The sequence below is a fragment of the Oryctolagus cuniculus genome, chromosome 6, assembly GCF_964237555.1.
Source record: "Oryctolagus cuniculus chromosome 6, mOryCun1.1, whole genome shotgun sequence".
Taxonomy (NCBI): Eukaryota; Metazoa; Chordata; class Mammalia; order Lagomorpha; family Leporidae; genus Oryctolagus; species Oryctolagus cuniculus.
The window spans coordinates 48,796,561-48,815,357 of NC_091437.1; the positions used below are offsets into that span (position 1 = coordinate 48,796,561).

At 35.1% G+C, this 18,797-nt stretch overlaps 1 protein-coding gene across 4 annotated transcripts in view; it reads left to right on the plus strand.

Annotated features, from left to right (window-relative positions):
* Positions 1 to 5,500: 5,500 nt before the first annotated feature.
* Positions 5,501 to 18,797, plus strand: part of GABRA1 (gamma-aminobutyric acid type A receptor subunit alpha1) — a 57,249-nt gene continuing 43,952 nt past the window's right edge. The window contains exons 1-3 of one of the 4 annotated variants that reach the window (XM_070075056.1): positions 5,501 to 6,057; positions 8,368 to 8,456; positions 11,721 to 11,833. In XM_070075056.1, the coding sequence (XP_069931157.1) occupies positions 8,374 to 8,456; positions 11,721 to 11,833 (196 nt within the window). In that variant the 5' untranslated portion in view covers positions 5,501 to 6,057; positions 8,368 to 8,373. 4 annotated transcript variants of the gene reach the window in all.

Here is an 18,797-nt window from a genome sequence, read left to right on the forward strand (position 1 = left end):
TATGCAGTCACCTGCTTGGGTGGGTGGATTTGACATCCATGGAAAAAATGTTTTTGAAAGAAAATGGGTGAATCTGGGTTACATGTCAGTTGCAGATATACTGAAAATGCCAACACAGGAAAACTGGATAGTGTCCTAGTTACATAACTATGAAGTTGACTTTGGCATAAATACATATATATATGTACATATCTACATATATATGTTTTCTGGCATATATATATATATTTCCACTAAAAATTTATGGAAAAATGCATATTAGGAAAAAAGCTGTATATGGACTTCAAAATCTTGCACCAAAATGAACTAATCTTTCCACAAACATTTTGAATTACCCTCAAATTTTATTGTCGGATATCTATTGTATCCTTCTTAAGTACTATGGGGAAATAGCATTGCAAGTGACTCTTTTAGGGGGGTCTATGGTTGGCTATACTGGCTGTGGTTGGAGCATTTCTTGTGGCTATATCTGTCTTGAATTATACTCTTCAAACATTCCTGGTTTGGAGTATATGTAAAATACTCCACACCTAAATCACATGCAGTGAGAATCATTCTGTTTCTAAGAAGATTTTAGAAATAAGAACATGGACCTAGGATTACTGTGGTATGAGAGTTTTGTCAGTATCTTATCTGATAACAGTTAATCATATTCTTCAGTTATATCCTATGCAAAATGTGAGAAATATTCTCAGTATTCAGAGTTACATGAATATATTGTAAATAAGGCACTAAAATTCTGTGAAAAAATAATTTGTGGTATGAAAATGAGAGAAAAGGAAACCAGCATACATCAGCTATCTATTAGATGTCACATTTGAGGGCCATGAGATTCACAAGCATTTTCCCACATAATGACACAAGTAGCTTATAAAGCTTCGGAACCTCCTTTGAAAACCTCAGAAACTGAGATTCAGGAAATTTCAATAACCTATTCTTGGCCACCCACCTATTAAGCATCAGTGACTTTAAATATGCAAACACCCATGATGATTTATTATGCCATGCTCCCCTGTGTTCTATTTCTGAAAAGACTAAGAAAAAAAATACAGAATCCTTGTGATATGTAAAAGTGTTTGACACAACAGCTTGAAAGTCTGATTAGAGTATCAGATACTTATGGATCAAATACAAAGAAAATGTTTATTGTTGTTTTTAATATCTTATCACATCTATCAGTATGCTGAGACGTCACACAGAACCTCTAGCCAGGGAAAATAATTTTTCTGAGTAACTCAGATGACAATGGCATCTACCTGAATGTACAGGAGTACTCTATTTCTTGAATCATATTACTATTCCTTTTCTCAACTGAGCTACTCATTCAGAATCAATTGTCAAAGGAGGGATATCTTTCTGGATATATGGTCTGTATTATTTACAGAGGAATCAGAAAAATGGGAATAGTTTAATGCATATAATGAAATGTTCCATATTATTATTCATTTAAATGTACATAAACATAAGTAAATTCATATTCAACTGCACCTTGTACATTTATTGTTGCATGTTGGTATTCATGTTTCACAGTTTGTTAACAGGAAAATACACTTTCAGTGTATGTATCTGAGCCACTCAAATACATATTAAAATCACTTTATTCTTGGTTTCAGCTGAAACTTATTTGATATTTTACTATTTTTATTTACTTCTTCCCCTTCACTTCAAACTGTTTTGTATGGGATAAAAAAATTTCTCACTAAATAAATGAGAACACTCTTGCTATTTTTTTCTCATTTGGTTCACATGTAGTTGGAGGAAGTAAAAACATTTTTCTGTTGAATAGAATCAGTGCCACTTCTTCAATTAGGTCAGGGCTTCATGCCATTTAAAATTGACAGAAAAAGCAAAATGTACCAGACTGCAACACTGGAGATAGAGCTATTAGGCCTCCCCAGGATCCCTGGTCCTGGGTTTGACCTCAAATCCCTTCTGCCAAGAATTAGAAACTGTTAAGAGGGTCTTGGCCACTAGCCTCGGGAGACAAGATAAAATAGCATAAACTTCTGCAATACTAAAGGGAGCCTGACATTATGTTGAAGTTGGAAGCACTTGTTCATCAAAAGAAAGACTCCAGTAATGAGTAAATAATACAAATATTCACACAGGTTTTATATGACTGATAGAAAGATAGTCAAGCATGTATATAAAATGTATGAAAAACATTTTGAGTCATAACCTCATAGTAATATAGTAACATAGGCGTGTGTTCAAGAAAGCTTTGGGCCAGCGCCACGGCTCACTAGGCTAATTCTCCGCCTTGCGGCGCCAGCACACCGGGTTCTAGTCCCGGTCGGGACGCCGGATTCTGTCCCGGTTGCCCCTCTTCCAGGCCAGCCCAGGATAAGTACCTGGCTCCTGCCATCGGCTCAGCGTAGTGCGCCGGCCGCAGCGCGCCGGCCGCGGTGGCCATTGGAGGGTGAACCAATGGCAAAGGAAGACCTTTCTCTCTGTCTCTCTCTCTCTCTCTCTCTCACTGTCCACTCTGCCTGTCAAAAAAAAAAAAAAAAAAAAAAAAAAAAAAGCTTTGAAGGCAGAGATCCGTGTTTGTATTTTAGCATAGATATTCACCAGCTGTATGACCTTGGGCAAGTCTTAATCCCTCTAAATCATAACTTATTGAATGATTTGAAAACAGATATGTTAAGAGAAATTAGCATATGGATTTGCTTTGAGAATTAAATTCAAAAACTTATATTAATTGGGAAGTTCATCATTTGGCATCAAGAGACACTTCAAGAATACTAAGGGGCTGGTGCTGTGGCATAGTGGGTAAAGCCGCTGCCTGCAGTGTCAGCATCCCATAAGGACGGGGGTTCGAGTCCCAGCTGCTCCACTTCCAATTCAGCTCTCTGCTATGGCCTGGGAAAGCAATGGAGGATGGCCCAGGTGCTTGGGCCCTGCACCCACATGGGAGACCTGGAAGAAGCTCCTGGCTTCTGGCTTCGGATTGGCACAGCTCCAACCATTGCAGCCAATTGGGGAGTGAACCAGTGGATGGAAGACTTCTCTTTCTCTCCCTCTCTCTCTCTCTCTCTGCCTCTCCTTCTCTGTCTATGTAACTCTGACTTTCAAGTAAATAAATAAATATTTTAAAAAAGAATACTAAGACTCATGGGTATTAGTACTTAAAGAACTTAATTAAACAGATATGCCTATATTTTAAAGTGGTTTATTGTGGGAAAAGAAAAAAGAATGTCAAAAATTATCTCAAAGAATCAACATAACAAGACTATATAAAGTAGATTACATCTTTGTCAATAATTTCTTGAATGTAATCTCTGGTAATATGTGCATATGTTAATGACATCTCAGATGGAAAATTATACACATTCGTAATTTAGAATACTATTACTATTTTTATGTAGTCAAATTGTCAATATTTTAGTACTCAGTTTATTAAAAGCAGATGCACTAGAACAAATTCATATATGTATATATGAATACATATGGATATTTCAAAAAGTTCATGGGAAATTGAATTAAAAGATTAGCTCATTTATTCCATAAAATAAATTGTAAAATGCATGCTTTTTCATAATACATATTGACATGAACTTTAGGAAAAATCTCATATACACTACAATATGATCTACACAGGAAATAATCTAGCAAAATCTCCTTTGTAAGTATTGTATTTTAAATAGAACCACAGCATGCATTTCTACTCCCATATAAATATTATGAGCCCCCATTTACTTTTTTAGAGATCTCTGGAAATGCTGTACCATCATATCTTTTTGCATTGCAGCATAACATTTTTAGTATGAAGCAAGATGTGATGGACATTGTTTTCAGACCATGGTTTCAATAATAAAGTTTCTGTCATTATTGGCAAAACCATAATTGGCAGAGTTTGCATGACACTACTTATGAGATCAGTGTGTAGAGGAGGCTGAAAGGAACTGCAAAGAATAAAATATTACATCTTTATAACTATTGATTTTTGTTAAAAGAAAATTATAGAGTTGCAGTGTATAGAGAAAGGCAAGAAAATAATTGTTAAATCGACTTCAAAGTTTTTCTTAAAACTGCTCAATAAATATGAAAATGAATTGATAAGTAAATAAAAATTGAGCAATGTTACATAGAGAAGTAATGGCAGATATCTTTACAAACATACTTGTAATTCTTGTGTTTGAAAAGAACAGTTAAATAAATACTGTCCAGAAACAGTTTTCTAAGATGATAGTCAAATCTCCATTGAAGAAATGCATCTCTCAAATCATTTCCCAGGAATATTTCACATCCAAAGTGAGAAGGTAACGAACCCCTTCCATCAAAGTGGTCTTCAATTTTAAAATCCTTATCATTTCAGTCACCTGAGTTGTTTTAGTCATGTAAACTGATTACCCTGCAGCAAAAGGAAGGGAACACTTGCACAAACACTCAAAAGTAGTTGTGGACTAATCTAGGTTTTCACTTGGTTTCACCAAGTTCCTTCCCTATCCAAAAACTCTCCTCTGCTAGAAGTTCACTTGAGGGAAATAGTCAGTGAGGTTGCCACAGCTCGGATCTTACCCACCAGAAGAATGGACAGGGCCACCCCATTTATTCAGCACCTCCTGCCTAGTCTGGGGGATCGTGCTGAAGGGACAGCTCCCCGTAGATTAGCTGTTTTCAAGTATGCGCTCCCAGGAAGCAGCACCCACTCTCTCTGTGCTACAAGGAGCCATTCACAAAATCCAAAAGGGAATCACGTTCCTCGCTGGCTCCTCGCAAATTTAGTTAGACTGATGTTGAAACACACGCCCCTTCCCTAAGTGTATAATTATTCGTGGGTGGAGAGCTTCCAGGGAGGGTAGTAGAAGAGGGCAGAGGCGAAGGAAAAAAAAAAAAAAAAAAAAAAAAAAGCAGCAGAAGCGGGTCTTGGTTTGGCTTCTAAAAATCCCTCCTTTCTCCCTCTCCCATTTTTCTAAATCCGAGAATGATGGATTTGAGGCAAAGGGAAGACTCCGGCAAGGAGATATGACTCTCCAACCTAGAAATGATCAAGGCGATTTGTTAAAACTCAAGTATCCTTCGACCAGGAACCCAGGATAATTCAGAGTCGCAGGCGCCTGTTTTCCCCACGGAGGCATACACAGACAGACATGTGCCTCCCGAGACAAAATCCCCGGTTCCGGAGCGAGTTCCTGCTGTCCTCCAAGCTGGAGACGAAGGTGGGGTGGAGAGCACTCACTACCTGAGGGAGTGCGAGGGACGCTTGGCATCCAGGGGCCAATTCCCAGCCGGCCAGAACTCTTCCCTGCCGTCCTCACCACACGCAACTCAGCCAGATACTGACTCTGACATACATGTGCCAGTGTGTGTGAGCGAGGGGGGAGAGCAGCGTGCGCGCTCCACTTGTGCACCCTGCGCCTCCCTGTTCCATAGCTTGCGTTCATTCATATGCATGCATTGGTTAAATATTTGATCAAAGCAAGGACAGCTATATTGATCAGTTGTATTTTTAATGGGCACACCTGAAAACAGGGTGTTTGTAAATGGCAAGTGTGAAAAATTACTCAATACAGTCTCCATGTCTCTAACCCTTTCTCCACTTCCTTCCCCCATTCTCACTCCTCTCCAAAAGGGAAGCTAGCAGCAGATTGTGGAAGGATTTGAGTCTGCAGCTAGAGAGAAGGGGATTAGGGCCAGAGCGGTGCAAGTTAAATTGTGCTGCATATAAAAAATGGGCGGATTGGTCTCCAGATCCAGAGGCTGGTACCACCTTCCTTTCTAAAATAAAATCTCTCTGGCATGAAGTCACCGCCTATTTCACATCCGGTTTGCCCTGGGACGTATTACTACTGTCTTGGTAAAGAGAAATCTTTTGTTGTATAGCTGCAGATTGGACATTGGGAAGCGAATTTGGGTGTGAAATCTTCAGCAAAGGAGCACGCAGGGTCCATGATGGCTCAGACCGAGTGAGTGAGAGGCAGCGCGAGGACGCCGCTGCGCTCCGCTCGCCGCGCGCCCGGACTCGCGGACTCGCGCCGGCTTCAGCCTCTCCACGATTTCCTCTCGCAGACTTTTCCCAGGTCTTGTGCGATCCTGTGCCCAGAGGGGGCCGAGGTAAGTGCGGCTTCGGACCGCTATACCCGGGGCTTTGAACATGGCTTTGCCTAGCTGGAGAGAGAGGAATTCTATAGTGGGGGGGTGGGAGGTGGACAGAGAAAAGGAGAGCAGGACAAGAGCATAATCCCACAGCAGGTAGGAACAACGAATGTTTTTCTTTCAGGGTGAAAACTGCAGCGATGTAAGAGCATTATTTGTTTCTCTCTTTTATTTCTTTCCTTCTTTCTTAGGCAGGTTTGAATGTATTCCGCGGGGTGGGTGGTGACATGTTGTTTTGGTCTTTTTCTTTCTTCTTTTTTCTATTTTTCTTTTTGCTAGGGGGAGCTGGGGCGAGTTGCGGAGGGGCGTTGGGGGCCATCGTCTAAAGTTAAGACAGCAAGACAGAAAACCTGTCTCCCTTTTCCATCCTAGGTTAGGCACTCTTATCCTGGCTGAAAAATTGCCTTTCCTCTTTCTCAGTGGACGCTGCTGAAATGCCCTCTGGTGTAGGGGTCTCTGCCACTCTGAACATGAAGAACTCAACTTATTATTCAATACGGGTGGCATGGGACATGGGGGTTCGGGGTGTGTGTGTCTGGAGGGAGGAGGCTGACAGTGGGAAGAAGGCAAGAGGCAGCTGCGTTCCTTTTAAACTATTATGTTTGTATTTGCAAGAAACTTTCTCACTCAACAACTGAAGTGCCATGATGGGTTTGTTTTTCTCTCTTTAAAATGTCAGAGGAATGTGAAAAGGAATCTTGCCTTTCCTTGGGGTTTTGTTTTGTTTGTCCCTTCAGGAATTCCTCCTTTTTGTACAGATCAATGAAAATTAATAAGGCTGAGAAGTGTTCTTTTTCTTCAGAACAGATGTTAAAGATTAACACAAGGGTGAATGATAACTGTACAATTTGGATGCAATCTTTTAAGATAATGATATTTACCCAAGATTTCTTGTCATATTCAACTGTGTGTGTCAAAACCAGTTACTACATTAAGTAAAAGCAATGAGACGCTCACATTTCTTATCTCTAGACCATTCCATTCTAAACAAATTAATTATGTTTCATTGCTTACATGCCTGTTTGTGATGGTTTTTTACTGATTCAAATGATCTCCAGGAGTGTAGAAAGCATTTGCAGATATATTTAAAGATATACCACACCAAACTAGAGAGTGCTTAATAAAAATATGCTTCAAAAGATTTTGCAGTCCATTAATCACTGACCCTACTAAGGAGTATAGATTTTGGGAAGTGCTATCAAACACCTTTAACATTTCTCATATGATGACTAAAATTAATTATGGTATATGAAAGTAAAATGTTACCCTACCTGCTCTTTAACCAAGTAGCACACTGAATTTCAAAAATTGACTTCACAATTAGATTCATATGTTTAATTCCAAGAGCTTTCCTGACTCCTCCATTTCTCCATCATCCACTACCAAGTCTAAATTCAACAATCAGATGGTGATTGATTGCACTTTACCTAAGAGGGAAAAAAGATCCCCTTATTCATGCAAAGCAAAGCCCTCCAGCTTCCATCTGTTTGAGATGAAACATTTTCTAGCAGCAACCTGGCAGAAATCGAGAGGGCTAGAAAGATGTGTGTGGGCATGTTTGTGTGCATTTATGTGTGTGTGGTTTATATGTGAAAAAGAGATCAGCACATGGTTTGACTACAAAGTGTGTCCTTTAGCCTCACAGAAGCATTAGTGAGCACATTTAACAAGGCAATCACAGACCTAGAATTTAAGCATGACTTCAGCATTCAACAGTGTGTTTTCTATGGCTTTTAAAACACAGAAAAAAATACAGTTGCTTCTGACATCAAGATACAGTCAGAATGCAAAGATGAATTCAGTTGACAGAGTGTTAACCAATACCATCACCTCCCCAAATAACTTGTCCCTGTTATAGATACCAGCCTAAAAATTTCAGTGCAGAGTTCAGTCATGGGAACTCAAATCAGAAAGGTCAAAATTTCCAGATGGTAAACAACGGGAAGTGAGACTACATCAAACTATGTTGGAAAAATAAAACCTAGAGATAAACAACTCACAGTTTTTATGTGAACAGTATGGACACCAGAAAGTATTTCAATTTGTCTTCTTTTTTCAGGAGAAAGTAAAATACTGATATATTTCTGAATGGAGGAATGGAAGGGAAAGTGGAGTCCAGGCTTCCATTGCTTCCAATGAGGTGTCATATTCCAGTGAGGTCATTTCCTGACTTCAAAGCATTCATCTGAACTGCCTCAGTCAGCCCTAGTGGTTATAACCTGATGTTTCTTGCAAGACACATTGATCTGTACTTATTCTACTTTCCAGCTGCTCATGTCCGCGATGAAGAGAAGTCTGGGTCTCTCTGAGTATCTTTGGGCCTGGACCCTCCTTCTGGGCACATTGACTGGAAGAAGGTGGGGACACTTTATTTTAAATCTGCATGAGAATTTCTGTAACTTTTCATTTATTCCATCAGGAGGAAGAAACTTGTCCTTGGATGAATTCATGACTAAGGGAATTAAAAAAATAACTGCAATACAATCCCAGCTGAGAATAAAGAAGAGTAGTATGAAAAATTAATCATCTAATTTGCATGTTAGTTGGAATACACTTAACAAGGCTTAGTTAAGAAACGTCTTAAGTCAACTTTTATGTGTTTAACTGAACTTTTCAATATTCACTTGTGTTGAAGAAAATGTGTGATTTTCTAATTCATAGAAAAAGCTACTCCAATCAATGCCTGTATACCATTTCAGTTAATTTTCCAACAATAAAATTTCCAGTAAATTGTAAAGATCATGGTATAAGTTGCAAATGTGTAGAGAAATAGAAAGTTTAACATTATATTTGTGATTTGAAAGTCATAAGTCTCTCTAAATGTATGGGCACACTGTGTTTTGAAACTATTATTTATATAATTGAGGTAGAATATATTATACAAATATTTAAGATCATTGAGTAAAATTAAACTCCAATTAAACATAACTACGGCATAGATATAAGAATTTCTTAACTAACTACATTCAAAACATTTTCAAATGATCCAATAAAGTACATAAAGTATTACATTCACAACTATATAAATGATCAAAATATTTTTTAAGATTATTTTTGATGTGCCTAAGTATTTTCCATATGGCCTTTTTCTGTGGCCCATAAAAAAGTGTTAGTAACAAAAGCCTGAGATTCTTCAAATACAATAGAAAATGAAGCCTTATGAGGTAAGGTGGACAGATGGACTGTTCTGGAAAGACATAGGAAATTAGGAGAATTATTTTGTTGAAAAGTTGTCACTATTTTTTTTACTATTGCATAGAATAAATACTGACCTCCAGATGAATAGAACATACATTATTGTCAGATACTCTCAATCTGAGGAGTGAAATGGGCTTCACTGCTTTTGAAAAATTATGTGAAGTGTTACTATTGTAATGACCTGTAGATGGAGGTAGTGCACAGTGTTTTATTATATGGTGGTTCATATGGAATCAAAATCAGGTACTGTAACTGACATTTCTCTTCAAAATATGCATTCCATTTAGGAAACACTACACTGGCATGAGTATTTAATACTAAAACCATAATCTTGATATTTTTTCCTAGAGTTCTTCTCCGGTAATTACAATTTGACTTAATACTTGTAAACTAGAAGTATAAAGGTGGGGAAGAACCTGTTTAAAAAAATCTCACAAAATAAAGATTTCTGCTTCAACTGGAATAGCAGAACTAGTCCTCTTGGGGAAAATGGACAAGTCTCTGAAAATTTGTGTTCCAATGCAAACAGTTAGAGAAACCAACATTTTAACAGATAAAACCAGAGAGAACAGCATTTCCGCAATTTGCATAAGCTGTGAAAGCAAAAAGAATGCAGGTAGAGTTAACATATTATAAGGATTGATTTAACAAACTAATTGGCACTTGGTAATGTCACTACATTTCACATTTCATCTTTTCTCCCCTACTTATTTCATTGTTTTCTCCCTTCTTTATCAGGCCTTCCTCACAACTTAAGGTGTGTTAACATTTTTTTTCCATCTATATCAAGATGACCTTGCAATCTCCTTGAAAGATGCATGCATGGCAGTTGTTTCTGTCACAGTGAGATTTTAAAAATAATTGCATTCAGAAAACTATTTTTGCCTTATTCCAGTCATATGCCAATGAGATATAATGGAAGATGCAGAGCTCATTGAAAATTTGATTTATAAAAACAGCAAAATATTTAATGTTATAAAACAGAGTATGCCCTCAATCTGCATGTCATTAATGTTGAATTTAGGAAAATGAAAAATAATTTCATAAAGATATATTTCATATATTTAATATCATATATACATTTATAAGAAATTTATTAAATTAAAACTTTACCAGAAGAATAACCACTACACTTTGCCATTACATATTTAATTTTCTGCAAATCAGTATTTGTTTTTAAATGCCATTTTATTTATTTCTTCTGTTAAATAAATAAACTCTGGTTTAACATGTTGCCTTTTAAAAAAGGAAATATAATATAAACAAAAAACATATTAAATAGAAAGTATGAAAGTGATAGATTTGCAGCATTTTCTTAGTGTATATCTTTATTTGTTTATTCTGCTACTCAAGGTCAGAGATACTGTTAAAATATATCAGGAGTGTGATCCATAGGGAGATAGAAAATGCCCTCTTGAATTATTTCATAGGATTATGCTAATCATTGCATAAAATATGATTCAAGGAGTATAGCGAAAAATGCGGTTGATGCAAGAAATACACAATTTTTGAACTGCAGTCACAACATGCTTGAAACTCAAAAACTAGTAATGATAATGCATACAAGCTCTGTTCTCAACTAGAAAGATTTAAATAGAAATAAGTTATAACAGTGGAGAAAAATGGAAATAAATATTTAGACTAAAATGGAGAATGATAGGTTCTAGGTTGAGCTTTGCTCACAAATAGTTGTGCCTTTCCAAACAAAACACTAAAACTTTGCTACAGCTTAGTAAATCATAAAGCCAGAGTATTGAACTTCATCTTTTGCAGAGTCTTTTACATTTATGACCAGAAATGACAGAAATTCAAATAATTAACTGTTTAAATAGGCAAACTTCAAAAATTGGATTATAAATCCTAAGGGATTTATACTAATATATACTAATATATACTAATATATACTAATGTAAAGGTACAATTATCCCTAAGAAATAGGTTTTATATATATTTATTATTTAAATATAACAACATAATATTAGCAAAATATAGATTTATTTGAAGTAGATGAAGGAAAGAATGTTGGAAAGTGAAAATATAGCCTTGTAATATGCTAACATGAGTGCATACAAAAATATACATATATATGTATTTTATTTTGGAAGAGGTTTCACATTTTAACATTTTTGTGTTATAATATACATGTTGAAAACAAAATAAGTAAGGAAATGGAACACATTTCCTGTAATTATTCTTCCATGGTTGGAAATATTAGAATGAAGAACTTGTCATCAAGGTGAGCAATTATGAGAAAACGTGAAGTGTTACAATATGACTTTTATTTTTATATTCTACCTGAGAAATTTGCAAATTAAGATTCAACAGGAAAAAAATGGCAGGAAAATTTTGGAGAGGTCTTATTTGGAAACAGGTTTTAGTAGAAATGTATGATTTGGCCATCTGTCTCCTTTTGTCTTTTTCAGCTATGGACAGCCCTCATTGCAAGATGAACTTAAAGATAATACAACTGTCTTCACCAGGATTTTAGACAGACTCCTGGATGGTTACGACAATCGCCTAAGACCCGGACTGGGAGGTGGGTTGCACTACTGTATTTTATTTTAAAGAACTGTATTTAAACATTTACTATTACAGTCTAACTTTCCCATTAAATGGCAAAGTAATAAGAAAGGAAGCTTGTGAGTTAATGATTAATGCTTGTTTTAATAGATCACTCACTGTTAATTTCATTTGCTATGGTAGGTTTGTGAACATACCCATACATAGTAAAAGATAGACACAAACTTCTCATAATTATGTGAAAAAGATTTTACGTGCACCTGACAAGAACAATGTGTTTTGTGTAATGATTTGATTATATAGGGGAAAATGGGGATAATATTATCGCTTCGTGTTCAAAGACTGCATTGACTTCATACTGGCACTTCTATGTCTGCACTGCATTCAAACAGGATATCTCTGATTCTATTACGTTAAACATTTATTTTGAAATATTGCGTATTGATCCACTATGTAGTGCTAAATTACCATCACCTCTAGGATAAAAGGTGAATGTGATAGATGGTGGTGTTTTTGTAAGCGTGCATTTGAACGTGTACCTTAATTTTCTCTAGTAAAGTTTTATTTTTATTGGTATAGCAATTAAGCATCTATACTAATGAATATCTGCAGAGGACGAAGACAGCACTTAATAACATAACATATATAATAATAAGAGTAAAAAGTTCTAGAAATGGCATACTTATTTAAATAATTCTTGAATGACGTAACCAAACTATCTTATTTGGTTAAACAAAGACTGATGAAGCCAAAGCAAAATATTGATTTTAGAGTAAAACAAGTGAAGCAAGGAAATAAATTATTGTTCAATGTCATACAAGCCAAAAGTAGACTCTGATTCTCAGCTGTAGCTGATGCTGCACCCTTTTCAAAGAATTTGCAGTAACTATTCAACTGCAATATTTAAATAACAGTTAGATGACAATATTAAGAAAGTCAACTCTTTTTCATTTAGACAGCAAGGACAAGCAAAGAATAAGAACTCCAGGAAACTAAACACTGATTTTACAGTTTAATGGAAGCATGGATTTAGTCACTTTTTAACAAATACATTGCAGACTGTAACCTCCTGGATGTACATCATGGATCTGTTTTGGGACTGCCAAATGCTGTTCAAGGGATCTGCCTTGTCAAAGACACAACTCAAATATATGCAAAAATTCTCACCAAGTGTTCTTTCCTGTGAATTTCAAACATTTGTTTTGGGCCTCAATACACAGATTTATTCAGGTTTAGCTTCCATCTTAGTTTTCATTGAAGTTGTTAGGAGAAAAGTATAAAGTTAAGATACGTGATCACCAAATGGAGGTCACAATTGTGTTCAGACATGTTCATATATCTGTGTACATCGATACATTTGAATTTGCTTCTGAAAAATGTTCTGGATTTATGAAATTTTAAATAAATTACAAAGACTGCATATAGAGGGGTAGTCTCCAAAGATGAGAGTCAGGATAGAAATACAACTTTTAAGGAGACTTTTGAAAGGGCTTCTCAGACATATTTGATTCTTATAATGAATCTGCTTCCTGTTCCATGATATAATTCTCTAAAATATCAACAAAATTTTGTAGCCTACCCCAAAATTCTTCTCTTTACCCTAGTTCAGGATATCTATTTGTTATTTTAGCATGCGAATATGAGTATCTCTGAAAGATCTGTGCATAGTTTTCAGTTTGTTAAAGAATATTACTTATATACACTTTCTTCAACAATCAGTTATATGGTTATATTGTTGTTCAGAGTACAAGTAACAAGCCATGACAGCTAATTTCCACCTAACTACATGTAATAACACTTTAATAAATATATATATAAATGCTTTAATCAAATATAGTCTAATCAGGAAGCATTTTAACTAACCCTCAAATGCATACTTAAATCATGGAGAGCTGTAGACCTTGAAGATGTATAAACTAGACTAATAGGTTGAAAAGCAAATGTGCAGTAGTCAAGATACTGAAAGATTTGCTTATAAAATAACCACATTAATCAATACTGAAACATTATTATTTTTGTAGAATCTGCTTTTATTAATTATTTAATCCTAGGAAATAAAAAAGTCATGAATTCAAAGAGCAAAGGCAGTAACTGACCAAATGTAGGCAAAATATCTTCTTTTGAATTAAAATGAGTATAATATGAGTATTTGAAAGTTCATGGAAATTGTGTGATATAAAAAACTATACATGCATTATTAAATTTTTTCACCAAGATAAATTTATCTTTTAATATTATTTCCCATGAACTTTTAAAAATCCCTTGCATGCTATAATAATAGCAAATTATAGGACTTGGGAAAACTAAAAGAATGCATATGCCTTCATCTTTACTTATGTTGAGTTTTCTGCTATTTCTGATCCTTGGAAGCACTCATTTTTAAGAGTATGCCAGAAATTAAAACAAAAATAAAAGTAACTCAAATATTTCTCTATATCTAATTTAAATAGCCTCCTAGAAATATAGTACAACTAAATTTGATAGACTTGAGATGTATGCAAAAAGCTTTAATGCGGACTCAACTTAATCATTTATATGCTATTTTTAGTGCATTTCCTTATCCAAAAGGGATAAAATGATTTTTTGTTTATATCTGCAGAGCCATCAGATTTTTACTACATTTTACAAATGTTTGTCATTATGGAATTACAGTTTAAAATACCAAATACATTTTTAAAAACATATTAACCATAGAATTAGAGGAAAATGTTAACACCATGATTGCTGCCTCATATAACTTGAAAATTTTTTTTACTATAGAATTAGAGTACTTTCAATCTGTTACTGTACAATTTTTGATAAATTAATTATGGCATGCATTCCAGCAGATCCTTATTACAAAACAGACAGCCATCCCCTTATTTCTTTACATGAGCTGTGTGCTTTTCAATGTAAAGACGCACGAGAGGAAATACTTGAAAGAGTATTATTAGTTTATAAGGAAGCAAGATTTTCTTCATAGTAAGTTTACAACTAGGATAATTTCCTCTTGCTGTCTTCTCCATTGTGACATTTGTTTTTTTATGACAGTAACATTAGTGTTCAAAAGGCAAGAATGTTTGGTTCTGAATTTCTTCAGAAAATAGGGAGATGTATTAAGAGTTCAGACCAAAACAAGATTCTAGTATGTGCAAATTCATCATATGCATTGTCTCTTAAAAACATACGTTACATCAGAAAGTATAGCAGTGCTCTATGAAGAGGTACACTACAATGCATAAATTGGTTGATCCAAATGATATAAATCAGTTTACAGATATTGTAACTCCATTTAAGAAGGCTAACATTTTACAGTTGAGTGTAATCCCAAGAAGGTGAAAATAAAACAGATAACAAAAGGAAATACATCCCAGAATTTTTCTCAACGTAGGAGAGATAAAAAGTATTAGAATGTGCAGTTTTAAGAATGAAATGTACTGTATTAAATAATGTAAAAATAAAAATAAGTTGGCCATGTTTATATTTTAAGTTCAAAGTAAATGAAGAAAACTTGAAATAAGCCTGAATTAAAATAAATAGTATCCAGAAAACACAAATCAAAATTGTCAATAATTATTGAATTCATTCTCATTTGTATTCCTTGCCAGTATATTCCTGGCAAGTATATTCTTTGCAGTTCAGAGCTGAAAAAAGTTTTTGAAAGACTCTTGCTTCAAGCATAGTCAGTAAAAAAAATAAGAGAGGTAAATGTTAAAGTCAGTCGAATGGGAAGATAAGAGAGAAAAGGTTAAAGAAAAAAGTAAAGCAAGACAGTGGGATAGAAAATAAGGAAAGAAAATAGAGTACCCAGAAGGACTGAGATGATGGAGAGGAACGGGGAGAGGAGTAACGTTAGAAGAGAGGAACAGATATTCTGGGTGTCAGGTGAACTCAGGTGTCCTCTGACTAATCAACACCCCTTGCATTTTCAATCAGGACCACATCCACAATTTTCTGAAATTAAAAAAAAAGTTTTCCCAAGTTTTTTCCTTATTACCTGTGATTACATTAAACTTAGGAAAGTTTGGGTGATGTTTACCTCCCTAAAATATTAAACAATGTTCCTGATGAACTGTACCCATTTGGTGAAATTTTAGTCACGTTCATATCGGCTACCCCTGAACCCTAGCAATAAGAGAATATAATCTGTAAACAGATTCCAAGCTTAATCCTGAAGGGTTTCTGGCTTTTAAGGACAAATAATACCCCTCCAGTGATATTTTTTCCTTTCTGTTTGCCCCACTGTACAAAAGAGTACAGAATTACACTTTATTTACCATAAACCAACATCCCTGGGCAAGCCAGCTTCATGTCCAATGATTTGTTCAGGCCATGCCACCAAGCTAAGCATAACCCTTTCCTCTTGTCCATAGGCTCTGCTCATCCTCTAGCTCTTATTCAAAAATAAATTTATTTCACTCCTTGGAAACAAATTAGGGTAAATCATCTTTAACTGGAATACAAACAGGATGGAGATGGAAGAATGAGATTGTTGTTGAGCCATATTTTGAAGGGATTGCAGGAGAAATTTCCATTCAATTCCCTCCCTGCTCACAATAATTTCTGAAAATATTGTTATAATTTCTAAATTCAGTCTTATATTTAATTTCAATAAATAATGTATGGGATGATAGATACCTCGCAAAGATTGTATCATCTAACCACAAAGATAAATATAGCAAGGGAAAAGAGAGATCTATGTGTACTTCTAATGTGACAAACCCAGGTAGATGGATGAAGAAGCAGATAAACTAGGTAGGTAGGTAGAGAATGAATTTTATCTTTATCCTTACTACATATTAAACAGAGTATTATTTCTTCTTTCTTCTTCTTCCTTGTAAGTATTGTAGATTTTCCTTTGATGATTTGTATGTGTGTACTAGATTTCACCTAATAAAAATTATCAGAGGAGTGTTTATAGCTGGAATTAGTAGAAATACATTAGTACTAATACCTTATTTTTTCTTTTTTTACTGCTTTGAAATTATTTATTTTATTATCTATTTGAAAGGCAGAGTTAAAGAGAGAGGTCTCTCTGGTTCACTCCTCAAATGGTCATAATAGCCCCAGCTGGGTGAAGCCAACGCTAGGAGCCAAGAACTTCTTCTGGGTCTCCCATATGGATGCAGAGGCTCAAGGTTTGGGGCCATCTTTCAGTGCTTTCCCAGGTGCATTAGCAAGGAGCTGGATCGGAAATGGAGCAGTCAGGACTCAAATTCATATGGGATGCTGGCGCTTCAATACACAGCTTAACCTGCCATGCCACAATGCCAAAGCTAACATAATATTATTCTAAAAAAAAAAAAAAAAAACAAAAACAAAAAAAACCCTGTGCTTCAAATCAGTCTATCTTATTATCATCATGATTTTCCTATCTTTAAATATTTACTTCTTTTACATGGGTTGGAAATTCTTTGTGGCTAGCAAAATGGTGTTCACTTCTTAGGGAAAGCACTTGGATCATGGGTTTTTTTCCTTCATGTAAAAATAAGACAAAGATGGAAAACTAAGAATGCATCCAAAGAAGTTACTTAATTTCTGGGAAACTTTGTGCAACTTTATAAAGTTTAGTTCACTAGAGAATATTAAAAGCAGTAGAATTTAATATTTTTAAAATTCAATTTTCATCTGTGTCAAAATTATAAAATGTTAGTCATGTGATCTTTTCTTTTTAACACTACATGACATTGAGGTCAAAAAGAAACATTTTATTCATGTTCTACTAATGTTAGAATACTTATTTTGTAGTTACACTAAAAAGTCAAAAATAGAATTAGGTATTTATGCCACAATGGCACAAGACAAAATAAAAATATTCTAAATTACTGACAATATAAAAAAAAAAAACAGCAAAGTTAGGTTTATCCAGTCCCTGTTTGTTGCTATATTAACCTTACCAGAAAGTGGCCTTTAGTGTTATATTTTGAAATTCTTTTGGAATTCTTCAACTTGAACTTGTAATGTTTTCTAGTGTTTTTAATGCAAGGTGTGGAGCAGATACTCAGACTTTGGCACACTGCATCCACACAGAAATACTCTAGACATGTCCTAATTCGGTTAAATTTCAGAGGAAAAGACAATCATCAAAAGCCTAGGAGGAACTGATCAAATGAACAGACAGTACCTTCTAACCTTTACTGGCTAACACTGCCAGTCAGCACATGTAGCCAGCTCTTGTCTAATGAATCCAATCTGCATACTCAAAGGAATGTTCTAGCATGTTTAGAAAACTCATTACTCTCATCTTTCCTGTTATATATAAAACATTTACCTGGTCAATGCCAGGAATCTTCTTAGATAAAATCTAGCCACTGAGACTATGTTCAAGTTATAAAAGCCATAGTATTAGTACATGGCTGCAGTTTGTTTCCTGGGCAACTAAGCTTGATCCTTGTATAGTCTCTCTTTCCCATCATGACTCTAGTACTAATATGAGATCTTTTAAATGTTTTCTATAGATGATTGCTTTTTTCTACCAGAATATAAATTTTTTATTTGAAAAAAAATGTAGTAGTCCTGAGATAAGAGATTCATTGTTAATCATCACAAACTACCATTTTTGGAAAACTTAAAGAGAATGTAAGGTTCTGATGGCATATTCCTCCCAAGACTTTTATATTATTAGTAACTAACTACTATACTGCAAACAGGCAAGAATATGTCTCACAGCTGTTATACAGAATTTTGATCAAGACGAATTTTGATCAAGACTCATCAGACAAAAAGATAGCCAGAGAGTGCAATGCACCCTTTTTCTGAAGGTTAGTCCTCTCTCAATGTAGACTGCTCATAGGATGATAAAAGAATAGAAGTTCTTCACAAGTAGCTAGAACACTGCCTAACTTATTTATGTGGGAGTCCAGGTTTATTTTTAATTTCCAAACGTGACCTTTTTAAAGTAAGGTTTTCAGATACATTTTATGATGACAAATAGTAGTCCAGTTAGTCTCCATGTAGGGGTCTCTGTGAATTAAAAGACATAAAAGAGCTTAGAGTAGGTT